The sequence below is a fragment of the Lipomyces chichibuensis genome (genome assembly GCF_038497645.1).
Source record: "Lipomyces chichibuensis strain CBS 12929 unplaced genomic scaffold V1513scaffold_6, whole genome shotgun sequence".
Taxonomy (NCBI): Eukaryota; Fungi; Ascomycota; class Lipomycetes; order Lipomycetales; family Lipomycetaceae; genus Lipomyces; species Lipomyces chichibuensis.
Genome location: NW_027117458.1, coordinates 606,982 through 626,970, shown reverse-complemented (window position 1 = coordinate 626,970; position 19,989 = coordinate 606,982). Strand labels below are relative to the sequence as shown.

At 49.7% G+C, this 19,989-nt stretch overlaps 11 protein-coding genes across 11 annotated transcripts; 7 read left to right on the top strand and 4 right to left on the bottom strand.

The window, feature by feature from the left end:
• Nucleotides 1–1,368: 1,368 nt before the first annotated feature.
• V1513DRAFT_440320 (cytidine deaminase) lies at nucleotides 1,369–2,222 on the top strand. The gene is made up of 5 exons (XM_066897346.1): nucleotides 1,369–1,535; nucleotides 1,596–1,632; nucleotides 1,680–1,723; nucleotides 1,771–1,841; nucleotides 1,891–2,222. The coding sequence occupies exons 1-5, from the start codon at nucleotides 1,472–1,474 to the stop codon at nucleotides 2,104–2,106; spliced, it is 432 nt and encodes a 143-aa protein (XP_066755214.1). The 5' UTR covers nucleotides 1,369–1,471; the 3' UTR covers nucleotides 2,107–2,222.
• Nucleotides 2,128–3,394, bottom strand: V1513DRAFT_440318 (Ribokinase-like protein). Its single transcript, XM_066897345.1, has 3 exons — nucleotides 3,197–3,394; nucleotides 3,110–3,143; nucleotides 2,128–3,058 (listed from the first exon to the last, which is right to left on the bottom strand). The coding sequence occupies exons 1-3, from the start codon at nucleotides 3,276–3,278 to the stop codon at nucleotides 2,161–2,163; spliced, it is 1,014 nt and encodes a 337-aa protein (XP_066755213.1). The 5' UTR covers nucleotides 3,279–3,394; the 3' UTR covers nucleotides 2,128–2,160.
• Nucleotides 3,395–3,567: 173 nt separating this feature from the next.
• Nucleotides 3,568–4,994, top strand: V1513DRAFT_478058 (uncharacterized protein). The gene is made up of 2 exons (XM_066900262.1): nucleotides 3,568–3,762; nucleotides 3,814–4,994. Exon 2 carries the CDS (start codon nucleotides 3,822–3,824, stop codon nucleotides 4,857–4,859), a length of 1,038 nt encoding a protein of 345 aa, XP_066755212.1. The 5' UTR covers nucleotides 3,568–3,762; nucleotides 3,814–3,821; the 3' UTR covers nucleotides 4,860–4,994.
• On the bottom strand, nucleotides 4,952–7,467 carry V1513DRAFT_463078 (FAD binding domain-containing protein). The gene is made up of 5 exons (XM_066899961.1): nucleotides 7,338–7,467; nucleotides 7,196–7,279; nucleotides 7,060–7,113; nucleotides 6,881–7,008; nucleotides 4,952–6,825 (listed from the first exon to the last, which is right to left on the bottom strand). Exons 1-5 carry the CDS (start codon nucleotides 7,365–7,367, stop codon nucleotides 5,181–5,183), a joined length of 1,941 nt encoding a protein of 646 aa, XP_066755211.1. The 5' UTR covers nucleotides 7,368–7,467; the 3' UTR covers nucleotides 4,952–5,180.
• Nucleotides 7,468–7,861: 394 nt separating this feature from the next.
• V1513DRAFT_440310 (P-loop containing nucleoside triphosphate hydrolase protein) lies at nucleotides 7,862–9,611 on the bottom strand. The gene is made up of 6 exons (XM_066897344.1): nucleotides 9,431–9,611; nucleotides 9,279–9,360; nucleotides 9,219–9,226; nucleotides 8,995–9,166; nucleotides 8,879–8,936; nucleotides 7,862–8,818 (listed from the first exon to the last, which is right to left on the bottom strand). Exons 1-6 carry the CDS (start codon nucleotides 9,542–9,544, stop codon nucleotides 7,939–7,941), a joined length of 1,314 nt encoding a protein of 437 aa, XP_066755210.1. The 5' UTR covers nucleotides 9,545–9,611; the 3' UTR covers nucleotides 7,862–7,938.
• Nucleotides 9,612–9,946: 335 nt separating this feature from the next.
• Nucleotides 9,947–11,744, top strand: V1513DRAFT_430263 (chaperonin Cpn60/TCP-1 family; the record flags this gene model as incomplete). Its single annotated transcript, XM_066896342.1, has 5 exons — nucleotides 9,947–10,046; nucleotides 10,102–10,154; nucleotides 10,208–10,297; nucleotides 10,327–10,596; nucleotides 10,644–11,744. 5 exons carry the CDS (start codon nucleotides 9,947–9,949, stop codon nucleotides 11,742–11,744), a joined length of 1,614 nt encoding a protein of 537 aa, XP_066755209.1.
• Nucleotides 11,745–12,147: 403 nt separating this feature from the next.
• On the top strand, nucleotides 12,148–12,895 carry V1513DRAFT_375781 (apolipo protein O-domain-containing protein; the record flags this gene model as incomplete). Its single annotated transcript, XM_066894910.1, has 2 exons — nucleotides 12,148–12,243; nucleotides 12,296–12,895. The coding sequence occupies 2 exons, from the start codon at nucleotides 12,148–12,150 to the stop codon at nucleotides 12,893–12,895; spliced, it is 696 nt and encodes a 231-aa protein (XP_066755208.1).
• Nucleotides 12,896–13,344: 449 nt separating this feature from the next.
• Nucleotides 13,345–14,613, top strand: V1513DRAFT_440304 (uncharacterized protein). The gene has a single exon (XM_066897343.1). The coding sequence runs from the start codon at nucleotides 13,712–13,714 to the stop codon at nucleotides 14,537–14,539; it is 828 nt and encodes a 275-aa protein (XP_066755207.1). The 5' UTR covers nucleotides 13,345–13,711; the 3' UTR covers nucleotides 14,540–14,613.
• Nucleotides 14,614–15,011: 398 nt separating this feature from the next.
• On the top strand, nucleotides 15,012–15,712 carry V1513DRAFT_440301 (uncharacterized protein). Its single transcript, XM_066897342.1, has 2 exons — nucleotides 15,012–15,309; nucleotides 15,362–15,712. The coding sequence occupies exons 1-2, from the start codon at nucleotides 15,152–15,154 to the stop codon at nucleotides 15,531–15,533; spliced, it is 330 nt and encodes a 109-aa protein (XP_066755206.1). The 5' UTR covers nucleotides 15,012–15,151; the 3' UTR covers nucleotides 15,534–15,712.
• Nucleotides 15,713–16,184: 472 nt separating this feature from the next.
• On the top strand, nucleotides 16,185–19,579 carry V1513DRAFT_463072 (uncharacterized protein). Its single transcript, XM_066899960.1, has 2 exons — nucleotides 16,185–16,455; nucleotides 16,506–19,579. Exons 1-2 carry the CDS (start codon nucleotides 16,363–16,365, stop codon nucleotides 19,155–19,157), a joined length of 2,745 nt encoding a protein of 914 aa, XP_066755205.1. The 5' UTR covers nucleotides 16,185–16,362; the 3' UTR covers nucleotides 19,158–19,579.
• V1513DRAFT_440299 (uncharacterized protein) lies at nucleotides 19,276–19,977 on the bottom strand. The gene is made up of 3 exons (XM_066897341.1): nucleotides 19,823–19,977; nucleotides 19,531–19,772; nucleotides 19,276–19,474 (listed from the first exon to the last, which is right to left on the bottom strand). Exons 1-3 carry the CDS (start codon nucleotides 19,893–19,895, stop codon nucleotides 19,418–19,420), a joined length of 372 nt encoding a protein of 123 aa, XP_066755204.1. The 5' UTR covers nucleotides 19,896–19,977; the 3' UTR covers nucleotides 19,276–19,417.
• Nucleotides 19,978–19,989: the final 12 nt, after the last annotated feature.

Sequence of the window (19,989 nt, the reverse complement as noted above, 5' to 3'; positions counted from 1 at the left end):
GATGACATAATGCTGTCCGTCATCCCTTGCTCTTTCTGCGCCATTTTCTAACACGTATCAGAATTTTCGAGAACAAAGTACACAGAAATCGTAACACATACGCCTCTGGTAGGTGTTTGAAAAACAGCCTTCCTCTTCCTTTGTATTGGTGTCCCCGAGTCTGTACTTGTTGACGACAACGAGTCTGACGGTGATTCAAAGTCTGAGCGGTCAATGGCCATTCCCGGTGTTGCCATGCCTTCTAAAACGACGGCATCCCGATTGTTGACAAGTTGGACAAGCTCAAAATAATAGGGGCAGAGTAATTTTTTTTCGGCTGCCAGTTGTTGGCATCTAGACGGTAATACGGCATATAAGTTACACAAAATGAAAAGATCACTAACCCCATATATTTTCATGCAGAGGATCTAAGTCCTCTGGCTTTTACACCCCAGCGCCTGTGCCGAATATGTCTTTCGTTATAGCCGACTTCTCTTTTAACAGAGTTGCCAGTCTGTTCTTAAAGGCATTTCTGTATGACATTATGACGGCATCGTTGTCGAGGTGTTCGTTATATTCCGAAAATTCCTTCAACACCCCTGTCTCAAATCTCCCTGTAAACAGCCTGCTTGGACAACCCAACAGTGGCATCACCAGGTTGAGGTAGCACAGCACGACGGGCACGATCATGTTCTTGAAGGTAATTTAAAAATGTACAGGTAAGAGCGAAATTGTCTTTCTGCCAGTTAATGGTCCTGGCTTTTAACACCGGCGCAGTAACTTGGCTTGTGCGAGCGACAGCAGATGGCGGGTTAGTCGCCTCATCAATCAAATCGATAATGCTTTCGTCGGCTTCGTTGTGAACTGACATTTTGGCAAGTTAACGACTAAGGTAACAGTATTGAACGCGTTGTAATTAATGTACAATAACAAACTTCTAGGGGATGATGCATGCTGCAGTTAGCACCAACGAGAGCGCGGCGGGTAAATTTTCATGAACGATAATCAGAATCAGATCAGTCGCATCCCAGGGACTTTCAAGCAGAATCAGTTGAACCGTGCCCTAACCCTGGAAAATAATCAATAATCAGCAAAATTGATTTTTTGCTTGAAACCCCCATATATCTGATTTACCTAACCCCTAACCCTTGTGTGACTGTCCACATGCCTTTCTTCATCTAGTTTGCTTGACGAGTAGCACACTAATTAGGCACCTGAATTTCCTTAAAGATAGGCAGAGTTTACTAGTGAAGAATTAGATGTAGTTGGGGTCGCAGGACTCGAGCAGCGCGCGGAATCTTCTTCCAGGCGCTAAGTCGATAACTTAACTAATACTAACACTAATTCGTTGTCACGGCAACCATTCTCCCCAAGTCCCAGCCGCGCCGCTCCCAAAAGCTGAGGGATCATCGCTGACGGCATTGACAGCACGATATATAAGGATAACAGCTCTACTTCTTCAATTGGCGAATTATCTGCTAAACAGAGATTGATGAGCTCTCCGACGGTTCTTACATCTGACGAAATCAAGACGTTATCAGCGAAAACGTTAGACGGTGCGCATTATTGTCACAATTATTTGGACCGTGCAGAAGTACTGATTTCTTACGATCTAGCGCGATCGCTGTCATATTCGCCATACTCAAAATTTCGGTACGCCGGCCATTGCGATCCGACTGGCAACGACTGACATTCAGTAGCGTCGGTGCTGTTCTCGTCGCTGAAGATGGGACCTATATCGAAGGTGGTGATCTGGTGTAATGCGCGCGAGTTTGAGCTGACGATCATCAGGCGCCAATGTCGAGAACGCGAGTTACGGCGCATGTATCTGTGCCGAGCAAACTGCGATTGTGAAAGCAGTCGTATGTGGCTCTCCCTTTCGCCTATTAGCAGATACTAACTTAGACATAGACAACTGGACACAAGCATTTCAAGGCTATTGGCGTGGCATCTAGCTCGGGTACATATACCTCACCATGCGGCATCTGCAGACAAGTTCTACGTGAATTTGCTCCGAACATTGCAATTTACATGTTTGCCGAGGACGGTAAGTTTGTGATGGAGCCACTCACTGCGATGCTACCGCGCAGTTTTGGGCCAGAGGATTTAGATGTTGTTCGAGAATAGGTCACAGATGGAATTTTGAAAGTTGGTACGGGATGTATTAGTCATATATGTACATTAAATCCTATATTTGTCGTCTTCTAGCAAGGCGATATATGCATCGCCGACCATTTCACTCAGATTGCTCGCCAACATTGCTCTTCCGTACTTTGCATACGCTGCACGGGAGCAATACCGTGTGATAGCCGCCGCGCCGTAAGCTGATAGCATCATGAGGCTCGACTCATCTAGCGACACATCGTGGTCCCAGATCCTACTCTGATATGCGTGCTTCCACGCTAAAAATGTCGACAGCGTTCCGGACAATGTGTCTCCCTGACCACCGACGCGTTTCTTGCCGCCCGGCATGTCGCATGCGAATTCAAATTTGCCGTCGGAGATGTAATCGACCCTGCCCTTGGCCAGTACAACTGGTCCGCCAAACGCCTTCGCGAGCGCATGGCATGTCTTCTTCGCTATGATTGCGTCCTCGGGAAATCCTTCCGGTATCTCGACACCGAGAGCATTACATAGTCGTTGGAATTCGACGATATTTGGCGTCAAGACGGCTTTCGTGTAGCCTCTTATCACATCGGGCGTCTGCTGGACAAGAAATAGTCCGTCGGCGTCAATGACAATGTGCAGGCCGAGCTCTTGGGCTCTCCGAATGACCTTTGTTGCGATCTCGAGCATGACCTTGTCACGACCAAGACCAGGACCGACGACGACTACATGTAGCCGCGACATGATTGAGTAAATAGGAGGCAGAATCTCGTCGTTGATGAGAGTGTTGATGGATGGCGTTGTGGTCGAGGCCGGAACGATTGAATTGGAGTCACGCATGTATGGATGCACCATCATATTCGGGGAGTAACTCTTGATGACCTGGGCTGCCGTGCGTTCACAGATTATATGCGCCATGTCAGCGCCCAGTAGTGTTGCTGCCAACGCCGCGAAGTACGGTGCTCCGGTGTAACTATCTCTTCTTAATTACCAACTCGAATCAAATAACGACAATAGTACTCACTCCTCGGATCCTCCTACAACAGCAATTCGGCCAGCTAATGTTAATTCCTATTAGCAACGTCTTCATAGCGAATTCGTAAGGACATACCCTGGCCTTTGTGGAACTTTTCTAGCAACGGGGGAACGAACTTCTTGATCTCGCCGAGCAACTCGCGGGATGTGGTCGCCATGGCTGCTTGACTGTAGTTCTTAAGTAGCGTTTTACCAAAATGAACAAATGTTCGACCTAATTATACTAATACAGTGGAGGTGTCGCTAATCAGTACGAAGATGTTTGAGGGGTGTTATCGTTCCCCCTTAGTACAATGAAGCGTTAAATAGGATAGTATGATGTAATCTAACCCGAAATGGCGGGTCGAAATGTCTCCCAACCCAGGCTCACAATGTTTAGTTGGGTTCGCTGGTTTAAACCCGCCGTCAGCCACTAAACTTCATCGTTTTTCCTGTCAACTCAACTCAACTCGCCAAAGCCGCGGGTTCGCAACCAACGCTTTTCAACCGTCAAAAGTCCCAACCATTTGTTTACAAAACACGCTTCCGACAGACTGACTGTCTGCTACGTCTGCTATAGTCCACACGCGCGCACTCGGTCCATCGACCGCGTTCTTATCGCGCGGCTTTTGCTATAGGATCCGGCTTTGGCAGGAACATATCGTGAGTAGTCATCTTATCAGGAATCGATCTCAAACTAATTCCCGCCCTCAGACACAAAGATGCAGATGATACCACCTTCGGCATCCTCGGCGCCAATTCCTCTCCTCTCGTCTCCAATGTCGGCTACTACATCTGGACCACAAGCTACATTGTCCGATGACCAGCAAAACAGAAAATGGACGGACGCGGAGATGTCGCGGCTTTTGAAAGCGTATTATCTCGCGATGACGCAACCCCCTCCACCCGGCGCGACATGGGAAACCAGTGCGTCCAGCAACGCGACGGGAGCAGGCCTCGTAAAATTCGAGAACAGAGAACAATTATTCGAACAGGTTTGTCGGTTTTATGCCGGCGATCTGCGGCCAACCGGAACCCGGCTCGGTACACTGTGGTTCGCGGGCGTGACACCCAGCGCCGAATTTGACATTCTCGGTCCCGGCCCAGGCAATGATAGTCCCGACACAATGAAGCGCAGAACGCCAAAATCTCTGCTCGAAAAGTTCAAGTTCTTGAGAATGACATATTACTTCATCCTCGACTACGACAAGCGGTTCGGACATCTATCACTTGGGGCGACGATCAACTATGACCACGGGATTGAAGGTGGGAGCGCCTGGTGGAAGCTGGGGGTTAAGGAGCAGCGGGATTTGCTGGGCAAGTCGCGGACACCCATGAGTTTGCGCGTGTTTGTACTCATGCATGGAGTCATGACAAGAATCGAAGCGATAAGGAGCGGCGACGCAACATTGCAGCCCGTGCCGTCGCAGTCCGTCCAAACTGCGCAGCAGCAGCAATCTGTGGACGACAATACCGGTCGTCGAAAGCGCCAGAGAACTGTACAACCTGTGAATGCGATGCAGTCAACGCCATCGGCAGTGCCGCAACTGGTGCCAGCGACGAGCACGTCGGCAACCGTCGCGGCGGGGCCAGGTACAATGAGTAATCGGATGATCACGGCACTAGTCGAGGCCGTCGAACGCAATACACGAGCGGTCGAACGGATGACGAATGATAATGCTGGTGTCGCGGCAAAGTTGGATGAGTTAACGACTGTATTGCGGGAAATCAAGGACGTGTATATTCGTAATTCTGTATAACTATAACTTTTTTTTTAATTCGGTTGGTGTTTCGAGGTCATTATCATGTTTCTACGGTGTAATTGTGTTAGTAGTTTGGTTATCTATCAGGAAGTTGGATCAATTAATATATTATAACAATGTATCAATACAAACTTATATATAGTTACATTGTATTTGCCATGCATGAAATACCCATCCCGATTTTGTAACACGTCCTACTCCTGTCGCTCTTACACGCGCGCAAGTCATTCCAGTAGATTTTACAGGTTTTTTTTTGAAATAATTTAGAAACGTCGTATATCCGTCATCACTCCTTTATGACCGAAATATTGCGCATGTTTAGTAGACACGCTTGCCAGGTGGAACGGGCTTGCACTCCGCCTCGTCAAGAGTGTGGCTGACCACTTCTCTGTACTTAAGCTCGACGGGCTCGCCTAGAGCATGCTGCCACGACAGTGTATGCTTCATCCAGTTTTCGTCGTCACGCTCAGGGTAATCCTCCCGCGCGTGCGCACCACGAGACTCCTTCCGCGCGACGGCCGAGTACGCAGTCTGCATGGCGCAAGTTAACAAGTTCTGGAGTTCGAGTGTTTCAACGAGGTCGGAATTCCAAATCATGCTGCGGTCCTGGGTGCCGACTTCAGCGAAAGTCTTATCAACCTCGGTGATGCGCTTGACACCTTCCTCTAGGGATGACTGCATTCGGAAGACAGAGACGTCGGTCTGCATGACGCGCTGCATGGCAAGACGAATCGACGCGGTCGAGCGCGGACCTTCCGCTGTGCGGAGCTTGTCAAGGTTGGCAATAGTGGCGGCGCCAATGTCAGCGGAAACAGGTTTGTGTGGCGTACCGGGTGTCAAGGTGTCCCGGATGGTGTGGGAGACAGCACGACCAAAGACAACTAGATCGAGGAGCGAGTTGGCACCTAGACGGTTGGCGCCGTGAACAGACACGCAGGCGGCCTCTCCGCACGCGAGCAGGCCGGGAACGACCTTGTCGTTGCCATTCTCGTCAATGGTCACAACCTCGCCGGTGTACTTAGTCGGGATACCACCCATGTTGTAGTGAACTGTTGGCAATACAGGGATCGGCTCCTTCGTGACGTCGACGCCCGCGAAAATGGCAGCGGTCTCGGAGATACCGGGTAGACGTTCGTGCAAAACAGAGGCGGGCAAGTGTGAGAGCTGGAGGTAGATGTGATCCTTCAAGGGGCCGACTCCACGGCCATCTCGGATCTCCATGGTCATGGATCGAGAGACAACGTCGCGGGAGGCAAGATCTCTGGCAGTGGGCGCATATCGCTCCATGAATCGCTCACCCTCGGAGTTCAAAAGGTAGCCACCCTCACCACGGGAGCCCTCAGTGATCAGGCATCCAGAACCATAGATACCGGTCGGGTGGAACTGCACAAACTCGAGATCCTGAAGTGGAAGACCCGCACGGGTGACCATGGCCATTCCATCACCAGTGCAGGTGTGGGCAGAAGTGCACGAGAAGTACGCACGTCCGTATCCGCCAGTCGCGATGACAGTCTTGTGGGCGCGGAAGCGGTGGAGAGTGCCATCCTCCTGATTCAAAGCCATAACACCTACACATTCACCGTCCTCCATCAAGAGGTCGAGGGCAAAGAACTCAATGAAGAAGTTGGTATTGTGGCGGAGAGACTGGCCATAAAGTGTGTGAAGCAAAGCGTGGCCAGTTCGGTCAGCAACAGCGCAGCATCGGTAGGCCTGGCCACCATGGCCGTAATCTTTGCTCTGACCACCGAACGCACGCTGGTAGATTCGGCCCGACTCGGTACGCGAGAACGGAACACCGTAGTGCTCGAGCTCAATAATGGACTGGGGAGCCTCGCGGGTCATGTAGTGGATCGCGTCCTGGTCACCAAGCCAATCAGAGCCCTTGACGGTGTCGTACATGTGCCAGTGCCAGTCATCCTCGTGCATGTTTCCCAGCGCGGCATTGATACCGCCTTGAGCGGCGCTATTATAGATTAGTATATTATATCGCAGAACCGGCCTGTTGGCTAGACACGTACACAGTGTGGGAGCGGGTGGGGAAGAGCTTCGTGATGCAGGCGGTGTTGAAGCCGGCCTCGGCCAAACCGAAGGCGGCGCGGAGACCGGCACCGCCGGCGCCGACAACAACGCAGTCATACTCGTGATCCTTGGAGATATCAGTAACTAACTGGCTATAGTGTACTGCGGGAATACTTACGACGACTGGGTACTTGGAGGAAATGTGCGGAGAGGCCTCTTTGGCTCGGAGTGGCTGTGAAATGTCAATGTCGGCTACCGAGGTACGGCGGAAGCGACTTGCTTTCGAAATGGGTATGAAACTAAATAACACATACGTTTGGAGCAATGACCTTGTTAGCAATTGAAGTGGCCGAGAAGCACCGGGCAGAGGGGGCGGAGCGGGAAATCGCGGCTAGGCGCTGGATCAGAACATTAGCAGAGATTTCAAAAAAAATACGCCTGATATCAAGAACATACCGAAGAGGACCGCCTGGCGAAGGACAGCATTGTGATGGATTTGAGTGGAGAGAGTAACCGTGTGCTAATGACAAGCAGGCAGAGTACAAAGAAGTAGAGGACTTATGGGATTGGATCTTTGAGATCGCGGAGTGCGAGAGAAAATGCGGAGCCGGGAGAGTGAAATTCCATGGTAGTATTCAGTAGTCATGGAAGATATTAGTGAGCACTCTAATTTTAGCAGTCACAGTGAGGGTTTGATATTTACAGCTGCAAGTCAATATTAATCGACCCTACACACTTCCGGTACTCGTGCCGAGCAAACGATGGGTTAGGGCCAGGCGTTAAGGGCCCACCGGATGCGGGATGGCCAATCATAGTGCGCGTTTTGCAATCGGCTGCGCGTGCTCCTACACATTCCCTACTTCCGATAACAATATTTATATCATGGCACTCTTGTTACCGCATTTGGCCTAATCTTGGCTGCGAAGCAAGTCGCGTGCGTTGCGCGTAAAAGTTGGAATACGTTTACTGCAGACCGTGACTTAGCAACGTACAAATGTTTCTGATATTAAGAATATATCATATTATAACAGCCTAACATATCTAAGAGTATGCAGCACTAGTTGTACTGCATGTACTGTGAAGTGCTGCTGAACTTCAAGTTGCTCTTAATCACCTTCTCGACAGATGCCAAAAAATCCTTCTCTGTGGTTACTTTCCGCCGCGCCCTAATAGCAAACATTCCTGCCTCTGTGCACACTGACCGCAGCTCTGCACCAGTCGCGTTCGGGCACAGTCGTGAGATCAGCTCCCATCTGATATCCCTGTCAACTGACATCGACTTGGCATGGATCCGTAAAATATTAGCGCGACCCTCCAGATCTGGCAAACTGAACTCGACCTTGCGGTCAATTCGACCAGGTCGCATGAGCGCGGGGTCAAGAGTGTTGGGTCTATTAGTCGCAAACATGACCTTGATATTTCCACGCGGGTCGAATCCGTCAAGCTGAGTAATCAACTCAAGCATAGTACGCTGCACCTCGTTGTCACCACCTGCGCCGTCGTCAAATCGCGCCCCACCAATGGCATCGACTTCGTCAAAGAAGATAATACACGCCTTCTTCGTACGCGCCATCTCGAACAACTCGCGCACCATGCGCGCACCTTCTCCGACATACTTCTGTACTAGCTCAGATCCGATCACACGAATGAATGTAGCATCTGTACGGTTCGCAACCGCTCGCGCGCAAAGCGTCTTTCCTGTTCCCGGAGGCCCGTACAGCAAAATGCCCTTTGGCGGATCGATACCGAGATTCACAAACCGCTCTGGCGATAGTAGCGGCAATTCAACAACCTCGCGCAGCTTTTCGATCTGCTCTTTACAACCGCCAACGTCACCATAAGTCACATCTGGCTTCTCCTCCACAGTCATCATCGTCACTGACGGATCGATTCGTGGGGGCAGCGGCAGCTGGATCTGATATTTATTTCGGTCGACGCTACCATACAAATTAGCACTAATTCATTGCATGTAGCATCGTAGTAACAAATAAACCTACCCAACTCGCATTCCTTCCTCAATATCAGTAGGACTAACTCTCTCGCCCAAGCCCACAACTATTCATGCATGTTAGCACATCACAACCGTAAGACAGTACATCACTCAAGTACGAACCGAATTTGGCCAGCTGCTTAACATTGATCACATATTTCGACTTCTCTGGATCGTCCGCATATGGAATGATCTTCGTGCACCGGGCAACTTGCAACGGCTGTTCCTCTGCCATTCGCACTCGGTCTGCCATAATATCCCACAAATGCGGTGGCGCTAGTCCAGTATCAGATTCCTGGTAATCGACTTGTCAGTTTCAATTAAAAGTCCAACTCGGTTTTATGTACCTTGACTCCTAAAAGATAGTTAGCAACCGTCAACTCACGTCTCATCATGTGGCAACACACCTATCTTGTCATTTACTCGGCCCTGTACATCCTTGATATCTTTCTCAAGCTTCTTCAACGCAGCAGCATACGGTGCAGCACCCTGCCCCAGTTATTGGTTAGCCTTGTATCCACAGCCTGATTGAATTAAACACACTCTATGGATCACATACGTAAGTCTTCAGGACGGCGATGTCGTCCTCTGAAAGCGGTACGATCTTCTCCTCTTTCTCGTCCGTATCTTCTGCCGGCGCGCGATACTTCTCCCAGTCGGCTTTAGGCGGCATTGTAAATTGAAATACTTCTATGGATCGCCGGGGATACTAATGAATCCGATGCGTAGATGAGTTGATGGGTGATGATGACACACAAGGCTGTCGTGTGCTGCTTGCCCATACCTTCGCGTGCAAATTTCGTCTTAATTATGCCGCAAACTACGCACCCATTGCATTCACGCCACCGTAAGTGTCATGCAGACTGGCTTCGACATAACCGCATAATTTGCCCTGTACGCCAATGGAAATACTACAGAACGCGCTTTTTTCCAGCGGTCGATGCACAGTATACAATTCACCCCCCTCGTGATCCACTCTTGTCGATCATCTGTTTGCAATACTGTTCGCATTGAACTAGTGCGATAATCGTATTGTCATTGATTTTGATATTGTGCTTATAGAGACACTGCGAATATGGCTGTTCCTAGAGCGCCTTCTGGAGGCAGTAATGTTGCGTTTAAGGATAAGGAAAAGCCTCAAGAGGTCCGCAAAGCTAATATTGTCGCTGCGAGAGGTAACTGATTCAATTGAATACTGCGTGGGAAATAGCGTAATCTAATGACATATAGCTGTGGCGGACGCGATCAGAACTTCGCTAGGACCCAAAGGCATGGATAAGATGGTATGAAACTACAACGCGAAATCAGAGCTGAACTGGCATTGACTCCCCTGCAGATCAAAACCGGAAGAGGAGAGGTTATTATCACGAACGACGGACACACTATCTTAAAGCATATGGCCGTGATGCACCCAGCAGCTAAAATGGTACGCGATCGCTTCTTCCATCATTTAAGAGTATGCTAATGACAAAGCTTGTCGACCTATCAGCCGCGCAAGACGTCGAGGCCGGCGACGGTACCACATCTGTTGTTGTCATTGCCGGCGGCTTACTTGGTGCTGCTGAGCGTTTACTTTTGAAAGGAATTCACCCGACTATTATTGCAGAGTCGTTTCAGCGCGCTGCTGGGCGTGCGGTCGAGATTCTCAGGGATATGTCTATCCCTGTTGAGTTAAGTGACCGAACATCACTGATTCGTGCCGCGAGTACTTCTTTGAGCTCGAAAGTATGTTACTCCCGAAAGTTTAGTCAATTCCGTACTAATCGCATAAGATCGTCTCGCAATTCTCGTCGACTCTCGCGCCGATGGCCGTCGAGGCTGTACTCCATGTAATCAATCCGGCCCTGGCGAAAAACGTCGACTTAGCCAACATCAAGCTTGTCAAAGAACTCGGTGGCACTATTGAGGACACTGAACTGGTCGATGGCCTCGTGTTGACTCAACACGTTATCAAAACTGCAGGTGGTCCTGCGCGGATGGAAAAGGCTCGAATTGGTCTCATCCAGTTCCAGATTTCCCCGCCAAAGCCCGATATGGAGAATCAGGTTGTAGTGAATGATTACCGCCAGATGGACAAGATTTTGAAGGAGGAGAGGACGTATTTGCTGAATATTTGCAAGAAAGTCAAAAAAGCGAAGTGCAATGTCTTGTTCATCCAGAAGAGTATTCTCCGGGATGCCGTGAACGATTTGTCCCTGCATTTCTTGGCAAAACTGAACATTATGGTCATCAAGGACATCGAGCGCGACGAGATTGAATTTATTTGCAAGAGCACTGGATGTCAACCAATCGCCGACATCGATTCATTCTCCGAAGAGAAGCTGGGCCAAGCCGAACTAGTCGAGGAAGTTCAGTCGTCCGGTTCGCGGGTTGTCAAAGTCACGGGTGTCAAGAACACAAGTCAGACTGTCTCGATCCTTGTCCGGGGTGCTAACCAGCTTGTGTTGGACGAAGCTGAGCGGTCACTCCACGACGCGCTGTGCGTCATTAGATGTCTTGCCAAAGAGCGCGCATTGATTGCCGGCGGCGCTGCGCCTGAAATCGAAGTCTCCCGCACGCTCGCGCGGGAATCCCGTGCAAAGTTTGGAACGGAACAAATCTGCTGGCAGGAATTCGCCAATGCTTTGGAAGTTATCCCGACTACGCTTGCCGAGAACGCAGGATTGAACAGTATCCAAGTCGTAACGGACCTGCGGAGCCGACACGAGCGAGGCGAGAGAAATGCTGGTGTGAGCGTGAGAAAGGGCTCGACGAAGAACATCGTGGACGAGAACGTATTGCAGCCGTTGTTGGTTAACACTAGTGCTATTGAGCTTGCTGCGGAGACTGTTAAGTCGTTGCTGCGGATTGATGATATCGCTATTAGTAGGTAATTAAGTATATAATTGCATGTATGTATGTATTTAATTTAGATGAAACGTATATCGCTTCTTGAACACAAGTGACAACAGATCCTGCCCGATGCAAATCTTAGATTGCTTCTTTCTAGTAAATTTGTATCTTATAATTGTAGAAGTAGTTTACTAACATGCAGTGGGATCGTGTCTCTGTGTTTCCGAATTGCGAAAGCCGCACACTCACACCCAACCGCCAATCACTCGTTTCAGCCCGTAGCAGCCCTTCCGCATCTCCTATTCCACGATCAATTCATCGTAATGTCCTTCACCCGAGGATTTTTGTTTGCCGGCCGTCACGTATGTGTTTGTTTTTTTATTTATTAGCATATAGAGAGATGCACTGTATGGAGCAATCGGAACTGACAAGGAGCAGGCCACGATGCACCCGACCCGCACACTCGCGGCCTCATTTGCGCTTGGCGCAACAGGCGGTGCGCTCCTCATTAACTCTGTACCCATAATCAAAGCTGAGACTGTACGTATAAATGTATATTTGCTAAATTTATATGTCGCTCTAACATTGGTAGGAGAAAAAATCGATCTACGACGACGAGAAAGCGGCGGCCCCGAAATCCGCGCCTTCGATCGTGATCAAACAGCCTCCGCCAGTCCTGGAATCCTACATCAGGTCAGCGCGCGAGTCGTTGAGCCGGGCAACGCACTTTATCTTCGTGCACCTTGACGTGGCGATGGAGAGATATCTTTCCGCAGAGTCCACGGTTACAACTACCGTTTCTGAGCTGAAGAGCGAGGAGGAGCCGTTGTTGCCCGGTGCGATATATGTCCTTGTCGCAACTCTCACGGGGAGCATTGTTGCGCGCAAGAGGAATGTTATTGTGCGTGGTCTACTCGTACCCGGTGTGTTCGGTGCCGCCGCGTTCGCGTACTTTTTGCCGATTACTTATACCAATGTTGGCAATTTGATTTGGAAGTTCGAAGTCATGGCCCCTACTGTTGCGAACGCACATATGAAAGCGAAGAATTCGATTACGGATTTCGCAGAGAGTGCGGATAAGTTTAGGAAAGATAGTCGGGCAAAGGTTCAAGATGCTGTCAGAAAATCCCGCCAGGCACTAAAGGACAATACTGGGTTGTTGATCGCGGAGGAGGATGAGAAGAAGAAATAGATTGATTATATAGAACTAAAATGCATTTTTCGTGTTTGTAATTTATTTGGGACTTTCAACATTTGATCTGAGCATATATTCAGTTATCTTCTAACGTTGATGACGTCGAGAGTAACCTCAACTCATCTGGACCCGTCAGTGAAGCCATGTCTGGCAAGGTTTACTATCCCCAACACCATCTACACCGACAACCAGAGGACAACTCTAGAGGCGATGCAGGAGTCCCTATTCCCCTGCGGTAGTGATTTGCCGGATATGTTGCTAAGGAGGGCACGTCGCGGCAGTTCGCAACTGATTAGCAGGCGATTATTACATCACTTCGCACCAAATTTGCACAGCCAGATTTTTTAAATCGAAGTCATTCGGAACGGAACTTAATTCCGTTGGCCACAGGACCTTCCGCGCGATGTTGATGTTTCAACATTTGGGTATCGTCATCAGATTCACGGTCACTGTCAAGACGTTACGTGATTTGACATCTATCATTCCGTCCTTTCGCAATGAGAAACTAAAACCAGCCCGAGAGTTGCTTCTATCGTTCAAAACGGAATGATAAGTTGCATTACATCGACTTATTAAAAATAACCCTAAACCGGCCAGTTCGCACACCTCCTCAGCCGCTTTAGAGAATCCGCCATCGAGTGAACGTTAACACTATATGACTCGCGGAGCAGACGCACATCAGATTCGACATCTCATCCATTTTAATAACCTATTGGAGTACCTTGCGGTATATTGATATATACAAATTACGACGATAGGGATTGACACTCGCTACTGTGCTTTGAACATCCACTTAAATCTTGTCAACACAAAATGTACCACCACCCAGCACCACCGATGCCGATGTCGCCGGCTGCCAAACGGATGCGAGTAGACGGTCCTGTATTACCACCGCATCATCTGCAACAGCAACCACCGCACGGCTACCCCGCGCCACCGCACCATATCCCGCAGATGCCCCTCGGCGTAGCTAGCCCCGCGTCTGGCCAAATTTCAGGAGTGCCAGGACAAGTGCCTCATGGAGTCCCATCAGCTGTTCAACAGCAACAGTCACAACAACCACAAGGGCCGCCAGCTTCTGTATACGCTGCGCACCACAGCATACTGCTCAGTCTCGACGACGAGGACATGGTGGGGGCTGCGGACGAACTTGACACTGTTTCAGCTCGGGAGATTTCTGCCTCGCGGTATGCACGACATCATGAATGGATGGAGCAAGTGCTCGGATCCGCGTACCAGTCCGATGAGATCGTTGCGCCGGCATTATTCTCCACGCGGGGCAATACTGGGAATGTGTGGGGCTCTCTTGAGGCGTTGAAAGAGCGGATTGAGGGTCTAGCGGAGGAGGTAGGCGGTGTTGATGAGCTGTATACGCAGAATCTGTTTGAGATTCGGGAGGGCAAGGTCGCAGCATTGAAGCAAGGTGAGAGAAGGCTTGCGAGATTGATTGACCGCGATTCGACGGAGTCGGGCGGCGGGCTCCGTCTGTTAGAGGACGCGGAGAGCAAGTTAGACCGGATCGTGAAGGAAGTTGAGGAACGGACGGGCGTCAAAGCCAGTGGACGAGACTTGAGCGGTGTTGAGAGAGTCTTATGGGATAACAGCATCGACGGACCGTTACCTCCGGTGGCGCAGGAGTAGCAGGTATTGTTTGTATTATAATATTTATTGTTTTCTAGACAGTGTGTAACAATAGGATTAATATTATATATGTGTCTTCAAATGATGGAATGGCGGCGTAACGTGGCGAGTAGTTTGGCCACTGATTATGTTGTTAAGGCTTGAGGAGTCGACTCTTAAATGGTTTCCGACGGCAATCGTAATCAGCGAATGTAGAGTAGTCGATCCCCCTGCAACTGTCACATTCAGCATGCGCTGGCATAATCGTCTGATACGCATTTGAGCTATTATTTACATGATAATGTAATGAGCACAGTATAACAAATGACCTGAAAAGAGTTACAATGGCTACTGTTAGACGGGTCGGTTCAGTACCGGTTCGATTTGGCGTAAACATCTACGGCTGGCTGAGTTCCGGTGAACCGGGTTCTCATTGTGGCAGCAGCTGGCCAGTTGGGTTTAGGTTCACTCCGCATCCTCTCCGACGTCGACCATCATCGTCATTAATTCAACCCCCCAAGCTCACAATCCATTCCCTGTGCTCCATCCGCAATCCAATTGGCAATACTTAATTTTACAGTCACATTAAGTTCATACAGACTCCATTTCACACTACATTCCTAACCATTCACAATGTCAGCACTACTACGAAGATCTATCCAGACTCGCTTGCTCGTGGGTAACATCCGGCAACTTTCCTTCTCCGCCGTGCGATCTAACACTGCGACCGTCGGCGCACCAACCGCCTCAGTTAAGAAGCCTCGCAAGCCCGTTGGCGGTGTCCGCGGAGCGTATGTTCTCTATTGATCTCTACTACTGCAGCAGCCGCTAACATGTAGCAAGTCTTTTCGGCTTCCTGCTCGGAACCACTGTCACCGGTTTATTCGGCTACTACTACGTCCTCGACGTCTACCGCGACTCAAACTCCCTCCTGCTCGAAGATCTCTTACATCTCCAGCGTCACGTGTCCAAGGTCGAGGAGCACATCAAAGAGCTAGAAGCCTCGAAGAAGTGACCTAATGGATCATTGTGACATGCAATTACAGAACTAATATCAGATTTACCTCACCTGATAGGAAATGGTCACGAAAAAACGGATGCAGCATCTCACATTACGGCTATTTTGTCTTATTTGTAATCTTGTAATCTCGATTGTATATTTCCTATCTTGCAATGAAATGTTAATACGATCCACGTATTTGAAAGATGCGGGACTCATGTCTGATCATGGTCAGTCCCTTGTGCAAATCGCTTGGATATGGTTGTTATATTAAAAACAATCATTTGTGCTAAAGCATTATATACATCAGTGCCCGTATGATCTCCTGATGAGGTGTGACAAGGACACAGACAGTTAAACACTGTGGTCGCAAAACAGGTATAATCAATGGTATGCTTCTGCAGAAGTGGCTTCCTGTTACGTTATCACGAACATTTCGCGATCATAGACGTCGGAGCCGATACATCCAGACCGAAGCTTACCATTGGACGCTGCGTATTATTATCAAAGATATTCAGAAGAATATGGAGAGACATTCATATTAATTGGTATCCGATTCGATGTAAAAATCGATTATGTCGGTTCACAGTCGGCTTCCTTCTCTATCGAGCACAACAAAGTGGCTATCACGTGATATTCAGGTGCGCACTGGCATCAGCGCAGCGGCTCTTTTAAGTCAGAGTTCACAAGTCAGTTAAATGCTGGCACTCATAAACTTCAATTATAACGAAACATCTAATCTCAACCTTGCTACCCGATCAGCTAGTTGATCATTCTACGCAGAACGTCTTTTCTCAGTCACCGGACTACTTGCACTTTTCCGACTGCTTGACCACAGGACAGGATGGTTCGCTACTTTGGCGTGCTCCTCTTGCTGCGCCTGCTCCTACTCGACACTCTCCGCGCAGCCGCTAAGGACCCCTCCATCGATTCTGATGTGCGTGTCATCACTGATCTCCAATCCACATACTAATATGCGACTCGCAGGTCTCAACTGTCCAACTCGTCAACTCGTCTGCACCACATGTTGCTGCTAACGACGACGTCACTTTCATCGGCAATACTATTGACAGCAAGGTGGAAGAGTACTACTACCTCGAGCGCCCACAGGACTCAAAGGACAAACAGGAATCCGTCATTCTGCGGACAGCCTCGAAAGTTGCACATGTCTCCGAGGATCACGGCGCAACTTGGAAAGCAGTCGCTACCTCGAATGACATCATGGCGATTTATCCCCACCCCCACAACACGAACGCTGTCTACCTCATCACAAACACCACCGAGATCTATGTCTCGACCGACTTCGGGAAGACGTTCAAGCAGTTAAAGACTCCGACGGCACCAGCCTTGTACCCTCGATTCCCAATCCTCTCTTTCCACAAAGACCACCCGGAGTGGCTGATCTGGCATGGCGATACGGACTGCTCCAATCCTCCGGACTGCCCGAGTCAGGCACACTATAGCAAGGACAACGGCAAGTTATGGACGCCGCTCATATCTAACCCGGAGCAGTGTATGTTTGTCGTTGGTCTGCAGAAGGCCACGGCTGAGGACCTGATATTTTGTGGTCGCGAAGTAAAAATTGGCCCCAGGACATATGTGCAGCTCGTTTCCTCAACAGATTACTTCAAGGACGAAAAGAACGAGAAAGTACACTTTCAAGACATCATCGCGTTTGCCCTCCAGAATGACTTCTTGATAGTAGCTACCGTGGACGGTGTCAACCTCCGCATGGACGTGTCTGTCGACGGTACCACATTTGCTAATGCACATTGGCCGCCTACTTTCGACATCGACCGCGAACAGGCGTACACGATTCTCGATACCTCGACAAAGGCGATAGTATTGCATGTTACTGTCACCGGCCAGCGGGGGGCAGAGTACGGAACGATTCTCAAATCGAATTCGAACGGTACGTCGTACGTCACATCGATCGAGTACGCAAACAGAAATGAGTACGGGTTCGTCGATTTTGAAAAGATGCAGGGAATCGAAGGTATTTCGATTGTGAACATCGTGTCGAATCCGAAGGAAGCCGTTGGCGGTGACCACAAAACGTTGCGGTCAAAAATCACATTCGATGACGGCGCTTCATGGCAGTTCTTGGCACCGCCTTCGGTTGATTCTACTGGCAAGTCTACAGGGTGTACGACCGCCGGCGAGGACTGCTCGCTGAATCTGCACGGATACACCGAGCGCGCTGACGTCCGTGACACGTACTCCTCTGCTTCCGCTGTCGGACTCATGATCGGCGTCGGTAATGTCGGTTCATCGTTGACAAAGTACGGCGAGGGCAACACGTACCTCACCAATGATGGCGGGGCGACGTGGACAGAACTTGCACAGGGAACATACTTGTGGGAGTACGGCGACCAGGGTTCGATCATTGTCCTTGTCGAAAGTCCGGTGCCCACGGACACACTCAGATATACACTCAACGAGGGACAGTCATGGGAGTCGTTCACGTTCTTCGAAGAAATGGTCGAGGTCTACGATATCAGCACGGTGCCATCTGACACTAGCCGCAAGTTCTTGATCCACGCCAGGCGGGCCGATGAACCCGGCAAGACCTGGCTCATCCAAGTCGACTTCACGCGTACCAGAGACGTCCAGTGCGTGCTGAACGAGAAAGATGACACGCACGACGATTTTGAGCTCTGGACACCCTCTAGACCAGGCACGACGACGAAATGCCTGTTTGGCCACGAAACTCAGTATCATCGCAAGATTGCCGATCGCTTATGCTACATCGGTGACAAAATCCCTCAACCCCATAAGGTACTCAGCAATTGCGAGTGCACGCGTCTTGACTACGAATGTGACGAGAATTATTATTTGGCCACCGATGGTAGTTGCGCATTGGTGCCGGGATATGACCCCCCTGACCACTCAGAGCAATGCCGAGCATTCCCCGGACTCATCGAATATTCTGAGCCGACTGGATATCGCAAAATTCCACTTAGCACCTGCGCTGGCGGTCAGACTTTGGACAAGAGTGTATTGCACCCTTGCAGTGGTAAAGAGGTACATCGAGGCATCCGTGGTTTTGTTCTTTTCTTACTAATCTTGCTGCCGTTTTGCATGGCCGGTGTAATCGCATACGTGCTCTACAATCATTACTATGGACAATACGGCCAGATCAGACTTGGCGAGACGGATTTCGACACACATATTGGTTTGGGAACAGATAACGGGCTGCTAAAATATCCGATTATGGCGATTTCCGCAGCCGTCGCCTTCGTCAGCGCGCTTCCTGCCATCGCGACGCAACTATTCACAAGCTGGCGCGGCAGAGCGCCACGACCGAGCCGCTTGTACCGCGGCCGAAACGGCACGGATACGTTTCATCTTAGCCGGACAAACACAGCAGGCAGGTACCAATACGCTCCTGTGATTGTAGACGACGCGCGAGCCGTGCATGACGACGATAGGGTGTATGGTTCGTCAGACGAAGACTCCGACGATGAATTTGGGCATGTCGTCCCACAGGAAGCGTACGACATTGACCGCCCGACCCCGTCGTCGCCACAACTTTCAGCAGCACCCTCATCGCCTCCTATCGAACCGGGCACGCCACCAAGTCCGACAGATTTCCTACCAGTCTCGCCGACAGAAAGCCCGAGTAGTCCCACTAAGTAATTTGGTTTTGCATTCAGACAGTTGTACAGGTATTTTTTTCGGTGATTTCAAGACGTAATCGTTCTGATAAAGGCATTGTCGAATTTGTATTAGTGGAATACAAGATCTAGACAATGTCGTGGAGCTTTGTAATGTATAGTGTTGGATAGAAATGCTCGTCATTTCGTCGGTGGTTTTGTCACACTAATAATTATTGGCAGTAGAATTGTGAAGCACTCATTAGCTATGTAATTCTATTTCCCGTAACCTTTCAAGGTCGTTTAACGTTCCTTAAGTAATTTATTCCTCTTCTCTCGTCTCTTCAGCCGTTCCACGCGCTAAACCCCGCCACGTTAGCATTCTCTCCATTGCATATATACACAACAATACACACCTTCCGATGCATTTTCTCACTCAGCTTCGCATACCGCTCCTTCTCAGCCTTCTCCTCCGCACGCTCTTTTATCCTCCTGACACGCTCACGAATTGCCTCTTGCCGCTCTTCCGTCATCTCGCGCTCTCGCTCCTTCATCGCCACTCGCTGTTGTCGTTCTTGTTCGCGCTTCTGCCATCCTGTCTTGGGAACCCCGATCGCTCGGAGGCGTTGCGGAGTTTTGCTCTCTTTCCATTGTTTGCCTGGCTAGAATTAGCATACCTGGTACAGACGCGTAGCGCTTGTTATATACCGTTTTTACGTAGTCCGAGATTCTTCTTGATGGCACCAATAGCAGCATGCGCACTACCTTCCTCAGTCGACATTGTCCGTTTTAAAGTTAACAGTTTTTCCAAATCAAAATTTGCGTCTATACGCCGTGAACTCGGCAGTTGTCCAAAATATCCCACTTTATTAGAA

What these genes read in the sequence shown, in the direction of transcription:
- V1513DRAFT_440320 (XM_066897346.1), top strand. Translation starts at nt 1,472, where the DNA reads ATGAGCTCTCCGACGGTTCTTACATCTGACGAAATCAAGACGTTATCA. An exon ending in TCGCCATACTCAAAATTTCG is followed by an intron (nt 1,633 to 1,679) that starts GTACGCCGGCCA and finishes GACATTCAGTAG; the next exon opens with CGTCGGTGCTGTTCTCGTCG. An exon ending in AGATGGGACCTATATCGAAG is followed by an intron (nt 1,724 to 1,770) that starts GTGGTGATCTGG and finishes GACGATCATCAG; the next exon opens with GCGCCAATGTCGAGAACGCG.
- V1513DRAFT_440318 (XM_066897345.1), bottom strand. Translation starts at nt 3,278, where the DNA reads ATGGCGACCACATCCCGCGAGTTGCTCGGCGAGATCAAGAAGTTCGTT. An exon ending in AAAGTTCCACAAAGGCCAGG is followed by an intron (nt 3,144 to 3,196) that starts GTATGTCCTTAC and finishes AATTAACATTAG; the next exon opens with CTGGCCGAATTGCTGTTGTA. An exon ending in GTTGTAGGAGGATCCGAGGA is followed by an intron (nt 3,059 to 3,109) that starts GTGAGTACTATT and finishes AAGAAGAGATAG; the next exon opens with TTACACCGGAGCACCGTACT.
- V1513DRAFT_478058 (XM_066900262.1), top strand. Translation starts at nt 3,822, where the DNA reads ATGCAGATGATACCACCTTCGGCATCCTCGGCGCCAATTCCTCTCCTC.
- V1513DRAFT_463078 (XM_066899961.1), bottom strand. Translation starts at nt 7,367, where the DNA reads ATGCTGTCCTTCGCCAGGCGGTCCTCTTCG. An exon ending in ACAAGGTCATTGCTCCAAAC is followed by an intron (nt 7,114 to 7,195) that starts GTATGTGTTATT and finishes GACATTTCACAG; the next exon opens with CCACTCCGAGCCAAAGAGGC. An exon ending in CCTCCAAGTACCCAGTCGTC is followed by an intron (nt 7,009 to 7,059) that starts GTAAGTATTCCC and finishes GATATCTCCAAG; the next exon opens with GATCACGAGTATGACTGCGT.
- V1513DRAFT_440310 (XM_066897344.1), bottom strand. Translation starts at nt 9,544, where the DNA reads ATGCCGCCTAAAGCCGACTGGGAGAAGTATCGCGCGCCGGCAGAAGAT. An exon ending in TAAGCAGCTGGCCAAATTCG is followed by an intron (nt 8,937 to 8,994) that starts GTTCGTACTTGA and finishes ATGCATGAATAG; the next exon opens with TTGTGGGCTTGGGCGAGAGA. An exon ending in GAGGAAGGAATGCGAGTTGG is followed by an intron (nt 8,819 to 8,878) that starts GTAGGTTTATTT and finishes TTTGTATGGTAG; the next exon opens with CGTCGACCGAAATAAATATC.
- V1513DRAFT_440304 (XM_066897343.1), top strand. Translation starts at nt 13,712, where the DNA reads ATGTACCACCACCCAGCACCACCGATGCCGATGTCGCCGGCTGCCAAA.
- V1513DRAFT_440301 (XM_066897342.1), top strand. Translation starts at nt 15,152, where the DNA reads ATGTCAGCACTACTACGAAGATCTATCCAGACTCGCTTGCTCGTGGGT. An exon ending in GTTGGCGGTGTCCGCGGAGC is followed by an intron (nt 15,310 to 15,361) that starts GTATGTTCTCTA and finishes ACATGTAGCAAG; the next exon opens with TCTTTTCGGCTTCCTGCTCG.
- V1513DRAFT_463072 (XM_066899960.1), top strand. Translation starts at nt 16,363, where the DNA reads ATGGTTCGCTACTTTGGCGTGCTCCTCTTGCTGCGCCTGCTCCTACTC. An exon ending in ACCCCTCCATCGATTCTGAT is followed by an intron (nt 16,456 to 16,505) that starts GTGCGTGTCATC and finishes TGCGACTCGCAG; the next exon opens with GTCTCAACTGTCCAACTCGT.
- V1513DRAFT_440299 (XM_066897341.1), bottom strand. Translation starts at nt 19,895, where the DNA reads ATGTCGACTGAGGAAGGTAGTGCGCATGCTGCTATTGGTGCCATCAAG. An exon ending in TCTCGGACTACGTAAAAACG is followed by an intron (nt 19,773 to 19,822) that starts GTATATAACAAG and finishes AATTCTAGCCAG; the next exon opens with GCAAACAATGGAAAGAGAGC. An exon ending in GTGAGAAAATGCATCGGAAG is followed by an intron (nt 19,475 to 19,530) that starts GTGTGTATTGTT and finishes GGCGGGGTTTAG; the next exon opens with CGCGTGGAACGGCTGAAGAG.